The sequence below is a fragment of the Branchiostoma belcheri genome, unplaced genomic scaffold, assembly GCF_001625305.1.
Source record: "Branchiostoma belcheri isolate BF01 breed outbred unplaced genomic scaffold, Haploidv18h27 scaffold27, whole genome shotgun sequence".
Lineage (NCBI taxonomy): Eukaryota > Metazoa > Chordata > Leptocardii > Amphioxiformes > Branchiostomatidae > Branchiostoma > Branchiostoma belcheri.
This window is the reverse complement of record NW_017803876.1, coordinates 1,551,705-1,566,059: the sequence shown is the minus strand read 5'-3', so window position 1 is coordinate 1,566,059 and position 14,355 is coordinate 1,551,705. Positions and strand designations below refer to the sequence as shown.

At 43.2% G+C, this 14,355-nt stretch overlaps 1 protein-coding gene across 8 annotated transcripts in view; it reads right to left on the bottom strand.

Annotated features, from left to right (window-relative positions):
* Positions 1 to 14,355, bottom strand: part of LOC109472221 (homeobox protein Meis1-like) — a 49,054-nt gene that overhangs the window by 16,345 nt on the left and 18,354 nt on the right. For all 8 annotated transcript variants that reach the window (XR_002140349.1, XR_002140350.1, XR_002140348.1 and 5 more), the window contains exons 8-9: positions 12,054 to 12,202; positions 2,509 to 2,585 (exon numbers count right to left, since the gene is read on the bottom strand). Coding sequence is in view for 5 of the 8 variants with exons in the window: in XM_019771815.1 (XP_019627374.1) it covers positions 2,509 to 2,585; positions 12,054 to 12,202 (226 nt within the window). In the remaining 3 variants the exon portion in view is untranslated. The remainder of the gene's footprint in view (positions 1 to 2,508; positions 2,586 to 12,053; positions 12,203 to 14,355) is intronic.

Below are 14,355 nucleotides of genomic sequence, written 5' to 3'. Positions count from 1 at the left end.
TTTTCCTTCTCGCCAAAAGATTCTAAAAAACACAACTTGCTGTTTTGTTTTTCAACAGTGACCTGCTATCTTGTTTTTGTCTGTTAAATGCTCTGACAATCTCGTGTTTACACAGAGTGTTTATCAAATAATTTCCAAGAAACTAGCAACATAATAGTGCCCTCCAGACACACAGGAAGTTTCGGAACTGCAAAATCCAACTTGTTTTAGTGAAACTGTCACCAGTTTTCCTCTAGAAAACAGCTGTAGATTTTCTTGTTTACAAGAATACTTTCCAAGAAGTCCTGAGTAAAGACTGAGGTTCTCACCGAAACTGATATTCACTTCCTTTTACTGACTGGTATTATTATATCAGAGCAGACAGTAGACAACATATACACACATTCCTAGGCAAACTTGTTTCTCCCTAACACACTTAATTGTGAGGCAAGAAACTTTGTTTGTTCAATGTTAACTATCATTACGTAATTTTCCAGACAAAATGATATACAGCAAATATTTAAGATGACAACACTGAGATTGATTGGGAAAAGAGAAGTGCTTTTTCTCCTGTAAACTATCTATCTTCTTCTTGTTATCCTCTTGCTATCCTTGAAATTAATCAACAGCTTAGCAAAGAGCAAATGATGAAAGTTCGAAAAATGCAAGATATTCTGAATTTCTTGGCTCCTTTCCTCCTAACACCAGGACCAGCCTCCAACCCTCCAATCATCATTACAGTAAGCTACCAAGCAAGGGGAACAGTAATGATTTACGAGCATGAAATCAGAAAGCAGGCAACCTTTCAGGAAATGAAAAACGACTTCATCTTGCAGGCCCGATCTCCTTATAACCAAGCCATTACTGCCCCCTGCCTCCTGTGAGGAAGTTGGGCACCTCAACCCAGCAGGAAGAAACTGTTATGAAATTGTCAGGAAGCCAGACAAGTTGATGTTGCCTCAAACTACATATGACACCTCTCAACAATGATTGTCTCCCCATTCCTTCATCCCTGGGGTGGAGGCAGACAGAATGTTTGTTGCTGTAATTATTTGGCGGGGCAAGTGTCGCATGATGCTATCTGACAACAAGGCTTAACAACACACTTCAGGTGAACATGACTGCCGATACTTGTGTCTTTCAGAGGGGAAACGTAAGCATAGGAATTGGATGTCAAGTCATTCCCTAGCTTAGAAGTATGATGTTAAATATGACAGCTGACAGAGTAGGCACATTGCTATCACAACAGAGCTAGAGAAGCAAAAAGCTGTGGCACATATTACAGCAACAACATAAAATTACTAACACTTCTGTCATAATGCCCACTGAAAACACAAGCCACTCACAGCTTTCCCAAAAAGGTAGGAAGTATTGCCCATGATTAGATTAAGTTTTCAACAGCAAAGAGCATTCTAGCAATTTAGATATTTTGCATATCTGACAGATGATGGGTAAAATAATCAAGTCTCATAGTCGGACATGATGAGTTTGGCGGGACATGGTCTAACCGTAACCACTTATAACCAGATACTTTCAAAGCTCATTCAAGTGACATCAAATATATATAGTTACCGCATGTAACATATCATAAGAAAGCAAACCATTGGCAGTAGGAGGTAAACCATACAAGGAACAGCAGTTTCAACATTGCATTTGTAGACAGGAAAGACCCCTGGAAAGTTTGGTTTACATGCTGTCACACTATTCCAAAACGAGCCTGTACTGTTTCGATTACAATGTTTTGAAGAAACCTTTCCTTACAACCAGACATAGATCTATTTGCAGATTAAGTAAGAGACAATGATACTGAAGTTAATGTCGAAAGGAAAACTAGAGTCGCATTACAAACTCCTTCTTTCAGACAGCTTCTCCACTTCCCTGTTACCTATCCTTGTGATCCCTATGGGATCATCCCTTTAAGCAGCAGAATATGTGCAACCCATTCATGAACAACATATCTGCCAGAGTTACCTCTTCCCAATTAACCATCCTAATTAACAGAAGTAAGGACTGTTCCCAGACATGGCAAGCATGAAAGAACCACCTCAAATAATTGAGACTTGTCAGTCTTACAGGCAGAGCAGCCTTCTGTGGTACCTTGGGGACAGGAGTGACATCAAAGCAGACAACCTAACAAGGAGCATCCTGAGACAAACAGAACAGTTTAACTACTTGCCAAGAAAATAATAGGCTCCAGCTAACACAGGAACAGGTAAAATCCAGAGGGTGGCAATTCCCAGTGCCAAAAGCAGGGGAGCTATAATCCTATAGGTAGCATATCAAGCCACAAAATGACATTTGTTGGCAGCAACGTATCTTATATAGGGTCAGCATTACTGAAAATCTCTACCTCCTTATCTAATTCCTAATTGATTACTCTGAACAGACAGTAACACAGTATATATACTACTTTGCAAAAAGGGCAGGATGTATTGATTGAACTAGATGTTGAAAATTTTGCAATACTAGTACTAAGTTGGTCAAAACCTTACGAAACAGGTGCAAAATTGTCAAATGATATATTCTTACCAGTTGTTGACTTGCAATATCGTGAGTCCTGTGTCCTGTGCTAGCTGCTTCTTTTGCTCTTCTGAGGGATATGGATGCTGTGAAGAAGAGAAAATAAAGTTTTAATTTTTGTGACTGGAGGTGAGGACATGAATAACATTTGTAACAAATCTAGGATTTGTGGTAGAAGATTCAGGTAAAGGTTCTTCCTTGGAGCCATTTGAGGCCATTTCATTTCTTCTGAAAAAATTGGATCAAGCAGTGGCTTGTTGTATCACTGTAGTTACCCAAATGGAGACAAAAATAATTCAGTAAGTAGTAAAGGGTCTTTAGTGTTGAAACTCACTGTTGACAATACTTCATCCCACCCCTCTAGGCTAAGATATAAACCATATTCCTGTATCTTACAAATCATACTTGTATGGGGAGCAAAAGATCCCTGTATAACAAAATCCTGGATAACAGGCAAGTCACAAGAACCGATACTCTAAAGCGGAAGTTATGTAACATGTTGAAGGTAAGTGTTGACTTGCTCTCCAAAGGGTAGATATAATGCACTGAAGACAGTGAAGTGGTTATTTACCAGCCAGTTGGTACAACTTAAAATGCAAGATACATGTGTCCTCAGATCACCCATGATATCATACATAACTTTGAACACCTGTAATGAGTAGCTTCTGAGGAATTAGAATTTTAAAAAATCAGTCCGAGGTAGCTATTTTTGATATCATTTTGAGGAAAACACTTTGAAAAGACTGTCAATTTTTCTTTATTCTCACTCAGAATAAATTTAGTAACAGTTTAGTCCAAACCCAATTTATTATGTCTTACGTTGGACTATAAGCTAAATGGAACCAAAAATCTCTCAAAGATAACTCCTATTATTTCGAGGAAGGCACTTTAAAAGACTTTTCCGTTTCTTCATTTTCAGAACAAATTTATGAACAATTTAGTCCAAACCCTATCTTTCACTGGACTATCAGATTGTTCAAGTTCAACACAAGGTACAAAAAAAATCACTTAAAGATATCTCATCTTACTATTACACTTTGAGGAAGGCAATTTATTAGCAATTTAGTATAAATCCCATCATGTCTTTCATTGGACTATCTGATTGTTCAAGTTCAACACAAGGTAAACCGAACAAAAAAATCACACATATTTACAGATGCATCGATCTTGGCCTTGTGTTCGTGTCATGACAGCTGCTGCTTCAGCCAATTTCAAAACCAAGGCGGACATTCCGCAACAAAGCCAAATGAAAAACTGTTAATTCCATTAATCAAACTTCTTTATCCCGGGTCCCTTTTTTTATGCACAAGTTTGCTCTTCACTTACGTCAAACCACCCCCAGGAAGGTTTACACATGGTCAACACGGTGAGCCAATATTGGGCACTTATTTGTGTCTCGTTCTCCTAGCCCTGCAGACTCTGCTCAAACTTTCCACCTTGTGTGCTGCAAGTTGGCCTGACGCTAGAGCTAACAAGCGGGTGAATGGGAGGGGGAGACAGGGCCTTTTGATGTGTGTTAAAACTTTAGAGAAGCATGCCAGCTATGGTAATGGTGCACAGACCTCAGCTTTTGATCTCTGGGGTCAGCAAGTCAAATGCATACTTGGAATGTACGGAAAAACTTTATAGGAAGTCCTGTCAGAGATGTCTGTTGATTTTTTTTTGCAGTTTCAGCTGGAAAGGCACTGACTAGATTCTTCACAGAATATCAAAATAAGTCATAAAGACACTTGAAATTATACAGTTCCTGAGGATCATCAATGATCAAGATTTGAATCTTCCACTGTGTGCATATCGTCTATCAGATTGTATCATGATAGAGTTGGTTTTAAGTACTTTCCTTGTTTTCTGTGCTAACCCATCTCTTGAAACTGGCTACTTTAAACACTCTCTGTTTGTGTTGTTTTAACTCAAGTTTCCCCTCATTTCACTAATCAGGAGTTTGTCTAACTTGGAGGAGCCAGGAAAAGGCTTAGCTGTATGGGCTTGGTCATGCTTGGGCGAAATTGGGCGGGTTTTTATCTCCTGGGCAAATCAGGGCTGCTAGATGGCAGTCTTCCTGCTTGAGGGCACAGGGTGTGCCATTGTTTTGAAAGGAACTTGTTTCAATCTGAGAAAAGTTTTGAGTTTCATTTTAATGACCCTTGCATCTCCTCTGTTGATAAGAGGGGGTCGGTTTGGGTCTCTGGAGTCCCAGCCTTTCCCAACACAGCCAGCACAGCTGTGTGATAAGCCTGGGCCCAGCAACAGGGTAGGTCCAAATGTGGTCTCCAAGGAGCCAACTGAACCTCTTTTGGAGGGGCTTGGCAGGCCCCAAGCTTCTGCTTTACATTCCAATGCAGGGGTCATCTGCCGGTCACAGGGAGCTGGGGCCCCATTGTTATTGTGATCGTAATGGGCAATTTCATCTCTATGCCCACCCTTCAAGAAAAACAGTCCCCCTTTTGAAAGGGCCTGCTTGAATTTCTGCCTCCCTTCAGGCTGAATACTTCAAGCGTTGGGGTCAGCAATCGGTCAAGCATCCGGGCTACTGGACTGGTACTGGACCAGTGGGGAGCATGCTCAAGCATCTCAACTATTCCGACAAGTTTATTTCCACACTCAACACCTAAAAACCCCCTGACACAAACCACTGGCTTCAACAGCCTTTCAACACAACTCTTGCTAATAAAGGTACAGTGGGAGACAGCCTACCCTTCACCAAGTCTTTCTGAGTGCCTCTACAGATGGGATGCTGAGCCCAGTTGGCCAAAAGTTAACTCTAAACCATCATGTCTGCCCCGCTAAGTGACCACCTCTCTTTCCCTGGTCTCCTCTTCCCCAGCACCAAGGCTTGAAACGTCTGTTGTCGGCACAGTTGACCCTCTGCATATACAAACGTCAAGCATTTCTCACATTTTCCAGATCGCCTGGGAGGGGAAAAGCTGTGCACCACAGGAAGCAGCTTGCAGCAGGCCCAGAGATGTATTGTGAACAGGATGCCTCTATACCCAGACCTTGGTGCCATGGCAGCCAACCATTGACCCAGGGATGCTACCATGTTCCGCCTCAAAAGTTTTATGGACTCTGTTCTCATCATCAGTGGCTCTTGGTACCTACTTGTGAAAACCACAAGCTGTATGGGGCCACACCTCACACTTATTGCTCCCACCTCCAACAATAGACAATGATTCTGGACCTGCATGTGTATTCTGTTCAGTCAGCCAAGCGAATACACTTCCCTACAAGTTGCTCTGTGTCCTCCAAGTGCTTTGGGCAGACACCCCTTTTCTTCGGCACACAGTGTATAGTTACGTCGACTATTAGTGCTAAATGGCCGATGCATTTTCTAATGGCTTGTTTGCTGGTTGACTGTTGGTTGGTTGATAATGTTGACTAGTAGGAAAGATCTAGCCAGAAGTCAGAATTACTTCCACTTCTTAGCTTAGGAATTGTGCATAAACTTAGGATACACTTTCATCTTAGCAAACTATGTGCATTGCATCTATCTGCTGAATCATCTTATGGGAAGAAATATTTATATCTTAGGGCAGGGAGAAGCCCAGACACACTAATCCCTGCAATTAATCATCCTGAGGTTTTAGAGCAGCCAAATTTCAAAGCAGAAAGGAGTCTGATTTTGGTCTCAAGGCCTCTTCAAAAAGCATCAAGCTTATTTTCCTTGTTTATTTCAGGGCTATGCAGATTAACCGGGATTTAGCACCTAATTGATAGATTATTATCATGGAGATAATCTCTGAGACTGGTTTTAGATGGAGCCTGGCCGGATTAAGTGCGGAGGGATCAGGTTGGTGTCATGAAAAGGTGAAACTTCCAGGGAGGTAGAGCCCCACTGGCTGTCCTCAACTCTGATGGAGGGTAGCTGTGTGCTTCAGGAGGGTGGGAAAACTCACTGCTTGCCTGCCTTGAGTCAATAAACACTGGGAGTAGTGACTGTCTCCCCCTGTCCCCCTGCTAGACATTAATAATAATGGGTCCATTTATCCCAAGCCTAGTGGCAGCTAGGAGGGAGTGTGCTAGTGTGCAGTGGCCACGTCGGTCCACACTTTGCCATGCGTCATTACCTCCCACCTTTCAGTGGCCCAGGCCAGTGGCCCGTCCCGAACTTGGCCTGGCATTTTTCTAGCTGCCCTCGCTGGTCTCAAGATTTTTAGCCCCTAAAACCCCTCCCCCTGCTGGATTAAGCAGGGAACAACTGGTGCATTGTGAATGCCTGTGTGACAGGGTATCCACCAATGTTGAAACCCTGGCAAATCCTGCTGATCATGACAAATCACCTGTGGGACTCTGGGAGCTGAGCTCACTCTGCCAGACCCAGCCCCAAATATGCCTGGCTAAGGCAATGAGGGCATGAGGCTCACCAAAGCTCTCTGGCCACTCTGTGTGTACCTGGTGATGCATAGTCCTAGGGGTAAGGGTCACCCCACCATTTTCATTAATATGATCAACTCCCCACACAGCAGTCTAATGAAAAAATAACAGCCATTTCTCCTGAAATGCTGTTCCAAACAAACAAATATTCTCCATAATATGTTTATTTAGATAGCAAATTGTTGTGGCAGCATCTAGTAGCAGCAGTATGGTGCCCCCCTCCCACCTTTGTACTTAATCTGGCACTCTTGTCTAAGCTAGAGCCTTGGGACTTTCCTGTAGTATTGTCACCTTTCTTTAATAAATAGCCATTTTTACCTTTGGCTGTTTATTTGTGGCCCATAAATATTTGTGCTACCAGCACTTTCCGAGCTAGGTTTTTGGCATGACGTGATGTCGCTCGCCCTAATGGACCATGGCTTCAGCGCTAACCAAACACCACAACTAGACAGAACCAAAGAACCGCCAAGGGCAGCAAAGCCGTTAGCTGTCTGGCCAGGGCCGCCATGTTGGCATCCCGGCCTGTCAGCTTGTATACAAGGCACCATCCATCATGGCCGACTCGGAGCCCCAGATGTCGCCCGAAAAGGGAAAACGCAAATCAAGGTCAACGCAGAAGCCTACCCTTACAAAATTCATGAAATCCACAATTTTTGGAACAAAAATCCGGCAAGGCCGAGACATCTACGAGGGGCCGTTGCTTCGGTTCTTGAAGAAATCCGCCAGTTTGTTCAGATAAAACCAGGCCTAATGGTGGCCATCATTTACCATTGACATGCACTTCTTTCGACCAGTCCATAAAAATGCAATACCTCATAAAGGTAAGGGGTTATGACTGTTTTGTCTGTCACTTGGCACATGGAGCAGAGCACGAGGATTTCCGTACAATGCAGCAGGATCTGTATAAATTCTTCATAAAGGCAGGAAAATTAACTTTCACTACCATGACCCATCGTTGTGTCCAAGTTGGCTCGTAACTCTTCTCGCATGTCTGGCTAGCAGTCTATACTACCTGTCTTTTTACTGCCATTTACTGTCCCCCAGTGTTAACCATATTCCCCAGTAATACTCTTCAACAGATCACGGTTTAGGCTGTCAGTTTTCATAGCTGCTATTTACTATTTACGGTGCTTTTACTGACTGTGATGTTAGCAGCGAATTCTGCTGGAAAACGGCAGCCCACGTGCACTATATAGTGCTGCGAGTGCAGGGAGAAGGGAAGCAAGGCATTCTGCCATGGCCACTACTTGTCTGACTTTCCGTTGAACATGATGATACGCTAATCACTTTGGAATGAATATCACACTAATTATAGGAGCTAAAGGGCCAAAAGCCAAGCCTGACTGAACAAAGGAAAGATGACAGACAACTTCTGCCTTGGGCCACCTGACATGTATGTAATTGTACAAGATAGCTCTGTAAACATAATTTTAAGGTACTGTTAATGTTACTTCATTGAATATGGAAATTTTCTCGAGAAATTGTAGAAAACACCAGAAGGTTTAAAACTGCTCAGAATTTTGGCATGTGCTCCGTGTCTTGAAGCATGCAACCTTTCACCGGAGATTTTTACGAAATGCCAAATTTGATTATGTATCCCGTCAGCGTATTGTTCTTCTCAATACAGACAGCTTCGGTCTTTGTTCGTTGATGTAATGTGCTGAACCAAGGTCTACAAAACAATAGGTCGTCAAAAGATACGTTGCATATCTTCTCTCTGTGGTGTAGCTAGTATCTCAAGATTATATTGGCTGAATTCCTGATATCTTCGGTCTTAGTATGTGACAAGGGTGTGTTTTCGTGATTGTTAACTGGTGCTGGCAGTAGTCTCTGTACTTTTATTCGATGATTCTTCTTGCTGTTCAAAGAACAGTTGGGAACTGTCTTATTTAGAGATAATAAACCATGGGACACTTCTGTTTGAACTCTGTTGACATCTCCTGACGTAAGACCATTCATCTTCCACTGCTCTACAGCTAAAGTTGACATTAAGTCTCCTCACAAGTATCCCACACAAACATGGTGGCCACGTCTTGTTTTTCTGCAGCAAAGCACAGGGTTAGCAACAAAGACAAATTCGCCATATTTCAATCAGCCGATTAAACAGACAGCCAGAGAGAGAGAGGGAAAAGTCTGGGGGAAATTTATGGTTACTTGTGGGGAAAATTAGCCTTGTCACTGGAAGGGGCTTAGACTGGAGACAGAAGTTCCGGCAGGCTGCAGTGTCATCCCCCTTTTGGGGTCCCTTCTTCTGTTGTAGCTCGGCAAACAGCACCCCAGGCTGTGTGCTCATTGTGCTAAGCATGAATGAGGAATGCGGGGATGGGGTCATGCAGAGGACAGCCGTAACGGCCGAGTAAATTTGGAAGCACAAACAAGTGCGACAGGTCTGACGAAAAACAAACCCACGCCAAAAGCTACTCAGCCCCTGCAATCTGAACCAAGGCACTGGCATCTTTCGATGGCTTGCCCTCCAAATGTGGCTGACAGGTGCAGCCCGACAGAAATGCTGTATGATTATCTTACTTGTCCGGCCAAGCAGAGGGCAAATACAGGTTATGGTGGCACCACACAGCCTTTTCTAAGTGACACCCTCTGACAGAATCATGCGCTGTTTTACGACAATGTCTTGTCAAAAACTGACACTGGCAAAAGATAGTTGTCATCGTCATCATTACACACGTCACTTGTGTCACTTTGGCAAAACATCTCCATATACCTTGCACTTTTGCCCCCAGTGGGCTGGCCTGTCCAGGCAATTTCAAGTATTTTGACAAATCAAGATTTATGGAGGGTCGCTTTTCTACCCTTAAGCAGTTATTGTGCTATATTTTATCGGGCTGCTCCAGCTGTTTCCTGCTAACTTAAACGTAAAATGTGCTACCCAAAAGAGCCGTAGCTACATTAGAACATATCATGCATAGCTGGCATGTTATGGCAGCCGACCTGTAAAAATTTCAAACAATTTAATGTGGGGACTGCCAATGTTAAGTATGGCGATCTTATTGCCCATAAACTCAGCTGGGGAAATCATAGACCCTTCAGTTCAGACAATCATGTGTTTTATTTACTGACATGTCGCATGATTGGAAATTACGATGACAAAATAACTGCACTGGAAACCTCAGACCGGCTTTGGCAGCCGCAGAAAAATTGCCCTGACAACTGCATATTTCATCATTTTTATAGAGGGCTGCCCCTGACACTTTCTTCTGTCAAGAAAAATTTATGGAAAAAAGGCAACCCACCACCCCAAAGGAAAAATTAGTGCCAACTGACCAATCCTTCTTGTTTATTGGTGGTCTGGAAGTGACAGGCCGTGGACAGTTGACCACATGACAGGCATGTCTGCCCAGACAGATTTGTGGTTGGTTTTTTAGAAGCAAAAGAACAGGAGGTCACCCCTTAGTGTGCTGGTAGTACAGAAGCGCTGGGACTCTCGATTTATTTTTTATCTGCTTGCTGTGTCGTAATTTTATTACGTACACAGAAAATTGCCTCTATTATAGCAGTAAAACTCTGTTTACTGGTGTCTGTTTGAGTGACACCCAGGCAGCAGATTTACTTCCTGGCTGTCACACAGTGGGCAGCGGGAGTAGCAGATTTGGGTTGGTTTACATCTCCCTGATTTACAGCCCCAGACCACAGTTCCAAAACCAAATAATTTCTTGCATAAACTGAGCAATAAATTCCTGATGGTCTGCAATAACAATACATTATGCTACACTGCGAAGGGCGTAAGGGAGGAGAGGAGTCATTTTAGCTGAAGAACTGAGCTCCGTGACTCAAAAGTAAAAGACTTAGTCAATCATTAATCTACTTCTTCTCCAGAATGGTGTCAAATTCAAACAAAACACTAGTTAAAGGGCTACTCTTTTTTTATTGTTAAGTATTAAAAATATACCACAGGGATTGAAATTTCTTTTGGGAAATTGTTCATTTTGTTTTCAGTTTGTCTGACGAAAAATAACAACAAAGAATCTGCACTTGTCACACAGGAGCAGCCAGTAGTACTAGTAGTATTTTGGTATGGCTGATCAGACAGGACGACAGGTAATAAATACTGGTAATGGCCAAAACAGCAGGATTTGGGGAAGCCCAAGATGGATAACTCTGGGGTCGCTACCTGTCGTGTGGAGATTGGACCCTCATCAGTCAGAGTAAGGATGTCACAAACATAGCTAAATCTGACAAATTGCCACTTTTCAAGTATTGTGCATATTTGTCATGAGTAGGTACCGCTCAGTAGGCAGGCTGGGGCCTTGGCACTATGGAGATTGTGATCCACACAAGCATCCATCACTTCCTCTTGGAAAAGAATGCATGAATGTTGGTGGTATACTGCAAGGCTTTACCGCGCATTCAAAACTTCAATAGCGCAGGAAATATATGATGTAGGTAATGTGGTCAGAATGTGTGCTGGGGGATCTGTTTCTTTCTTATACGCAGAATTCAATTTGTAACATTCTTCCTTCATTTCAAGCTTGCTGAGAAAAGACTGGATGCCGGAGGCATTATTTTCAGGGAAGAGAGAGTAATGACGGTGTACGGTGTAAGCTCCACATGACCTAGCTGTAACATCAAGTTGGTGGTTTTGTTTCTAAAGCCTCCCTCCAGAAAGATCAGTTTCCATGTTCGTAAAGACAACAACAGCGGAGCTGGTCTCTTCCAATATAAACCTGTCAGGAAATCCTCAAAGTCTTTCAGAGATCCAAGTATGCATATTTTTCCTGGGCCTGCGAAAGCCAACAATGAGTTCGTTTTTGCTCAGCTTTAGATTTGGTTAGACATCTAAGAAGTGCCAAGTCTCCAATTCACTATGGGGAGAGTGGGATTTATTTTCATACCACTTGGAGCAAAAATATTTTAACTTGGTGGGATTGGTGAAGCAAAACTTTCTTTCCTTGATACCCAGGCTTGCGATACTGGCACCGTGGCTCAAATGGGTTTTACCCTGCAGAGCTGTTCTAAGAATTTTTGGCATCGCTCTCATCTTATGGAGAGAGTTTTATTTATGGACCAATTTCCTTAAATCTGTAGGATTGCTGATGCCTTGCTGCGGGAGGTAAGATTGTGGTATTACCGTCCCCGTGCACCTGCAACGTGTTTCAAATTACCCAAATCCCCCCAAAACCCGAGGAAAAATTCACACCTACCGCAGGTACAAAAGAAGGAGAACTTACCGTTAAGTGTTGGAAAAGCCATGCCCTCATGATGTTTGTGGCGACTTTGGGAAAAATTCCCCGTTTCTTTTGTCTCTTCTTGTCTTTGTCGGAATCCCCCTCATCTCCCGTATTTTCGCCTGATCCTATGCTGTTATCAATACCCCCATCTGCAAGAGGGGAGAAGAAAAAGGGAGGAAGGGGTCAGTATATATCTCTACACGAGCAGTATGTGACCCCAACACCATCCATTCCCGCTCCCTCCCTCTAGGCTGTGTTGTTGTCAGTCCCGGGGCCAACAATACTCCGTCATTTATCACCCCACGCTGTAGAAGCGAGGGCCCCGAGCCACCGCCACCCTGCCCAACTGTCATCCCCACAAACTGCCCTCACAATCCGCTCCCAGTTTAAACGCAGTGCTGAAGGACAGTTTCTGTTTTATTGGGACATAATTCAGCTTACATTTTTCTCTCCACATTTGCGGCTATGGTATATAGCGCCGGGGTAGAAATGGTGATCGTATTGGCACAGTATATCCCATAATACTGTATCAAAATGGCGGCTGTCTTCATTCCAAGGGTCACAATCACACGAGCGGCTGAGGACAACGGACTTTGGCGTTTTCGCCGAATTTTACACATTCTCATGGCAACATTAATCTTCAGAACTGACAACTGTTAAGAATACCCCTTTCAGGCATGGTGTAGGGGCTTTAGAAAGCACGATTGTACAGTTGTTTGGGACAGAATCTTTTAATGGAAAACAACACAGTTTAGGCATACTGTCGCATGTACCCAGATATCTGCAAATGTAATATTGTATTTCGGGCTTGTGCCGAAAAGTGATATCGTAAAACACATTTCAGTAATTACTGGCACAGACACTGCTAGATTTTAGGTCTAGCCTCACCCGAGAGATACTGAAATGTCAGTATGAAAACAAGCGTTGTTGTGTAATGTTTTTTTCCATTATGATATAACCTTCCTGTACTGAGAGCTGACATAGATTTAAGCTACGTAAGTATCAATAATATATCCCTTCCAGCCTCTCCGCTGACCTTTCACTATATTTATACCTTCCCCTGACATGACAAATTTTCCCTGAATATATGACCAATTTTGTTTAGTCTGACAACGCACCTATTTATCTTATCCTCCCTAGCAACCGAGGGTTGACAAATGATTGGGGAGCATTTAGCTCAGGGCTTATAGCAGGAAACAGGGTGGTCTGTTGGACCTTTTTTTGTTATATTATCATAAAACAACCCTGGAGATATGTGAAGCCCTCCTGTGAAATAGCTGGGCCCAGCTTGAACTACACTCCTACAGTGCAGACTCCGGTGACATACGGGGTAAATGATGATTTGACTGTACACATAGTTGTTCGGTCATTTTTCTCCACCCTTTGGGTTGGTTGTATTGCTGGCTACAGCCTTGAACTTCAGCCTAGTTGGTTCCAACACCACGCACGAATGCATTTATGCACTCTCCATTTTACACTTATGTAGTACACACACACATACACCACGCACACACACACACAGTCAACACATGCAGAAGTAGCAGTCCCCTATCTTAAGTCTGAGGCTCACACCCTGGTCCTATCACTGCGAGCAGAATTAGGACCAGATTCCAGGGAATCTTGTCATGATTGCGGCAGCACAAAAAATAAATGTAAGGCCTGGTGGGCTGGTGAACTCTGCATGAACCCGGCTGGGGCTATTCCTGATGACCCCACCAAAAATAGTGCAAACCAAGATGAGTCCGAACCAGCTTGGTGTGAGAAGACTAAAACGTGTGTGTGGAATTCCGTGAATGTTTCGGCCCAAAACAGCACTGCCCGCACACTTACTTTCCTCGGGACACATTTCGTCAACACACACAAAAAAAGTAAAAAAGTCTATACCCCTAGACTAAAAAAAATCTCCCTCTTCCTGTCCTAGCAGTTCAATAGAAAAACATTTCGCTTTGGTGCTGGATGGTTTCCATCAAAGTGGCTTGTTGTGGGACTGCTCCGAGCTTGTGTCCAAACTGCCGAATTCTCTGTCAATAGAAACATTCTTCAAGCCCATTTTCTCCTCCTTCCAGATAAATAATATACATTAATAGAACGCTGCCTATCCCGATAATGCTTTCCATATTTCATTGCCTTTCTAATTCCCTCTCCATATGTGTCTCCTTTAGAGCCAGGCTGAAAGCCCCAAATCCTCCCAAGAATCCCTGTAACCTTTCCGAACCTATTAGAACATAATATAAGTACCTCTGTGCCGTTCCCTTTCTCCTCTATGAAACACCTCCTGAAGACAAATAGCGCAGTTGGCTAA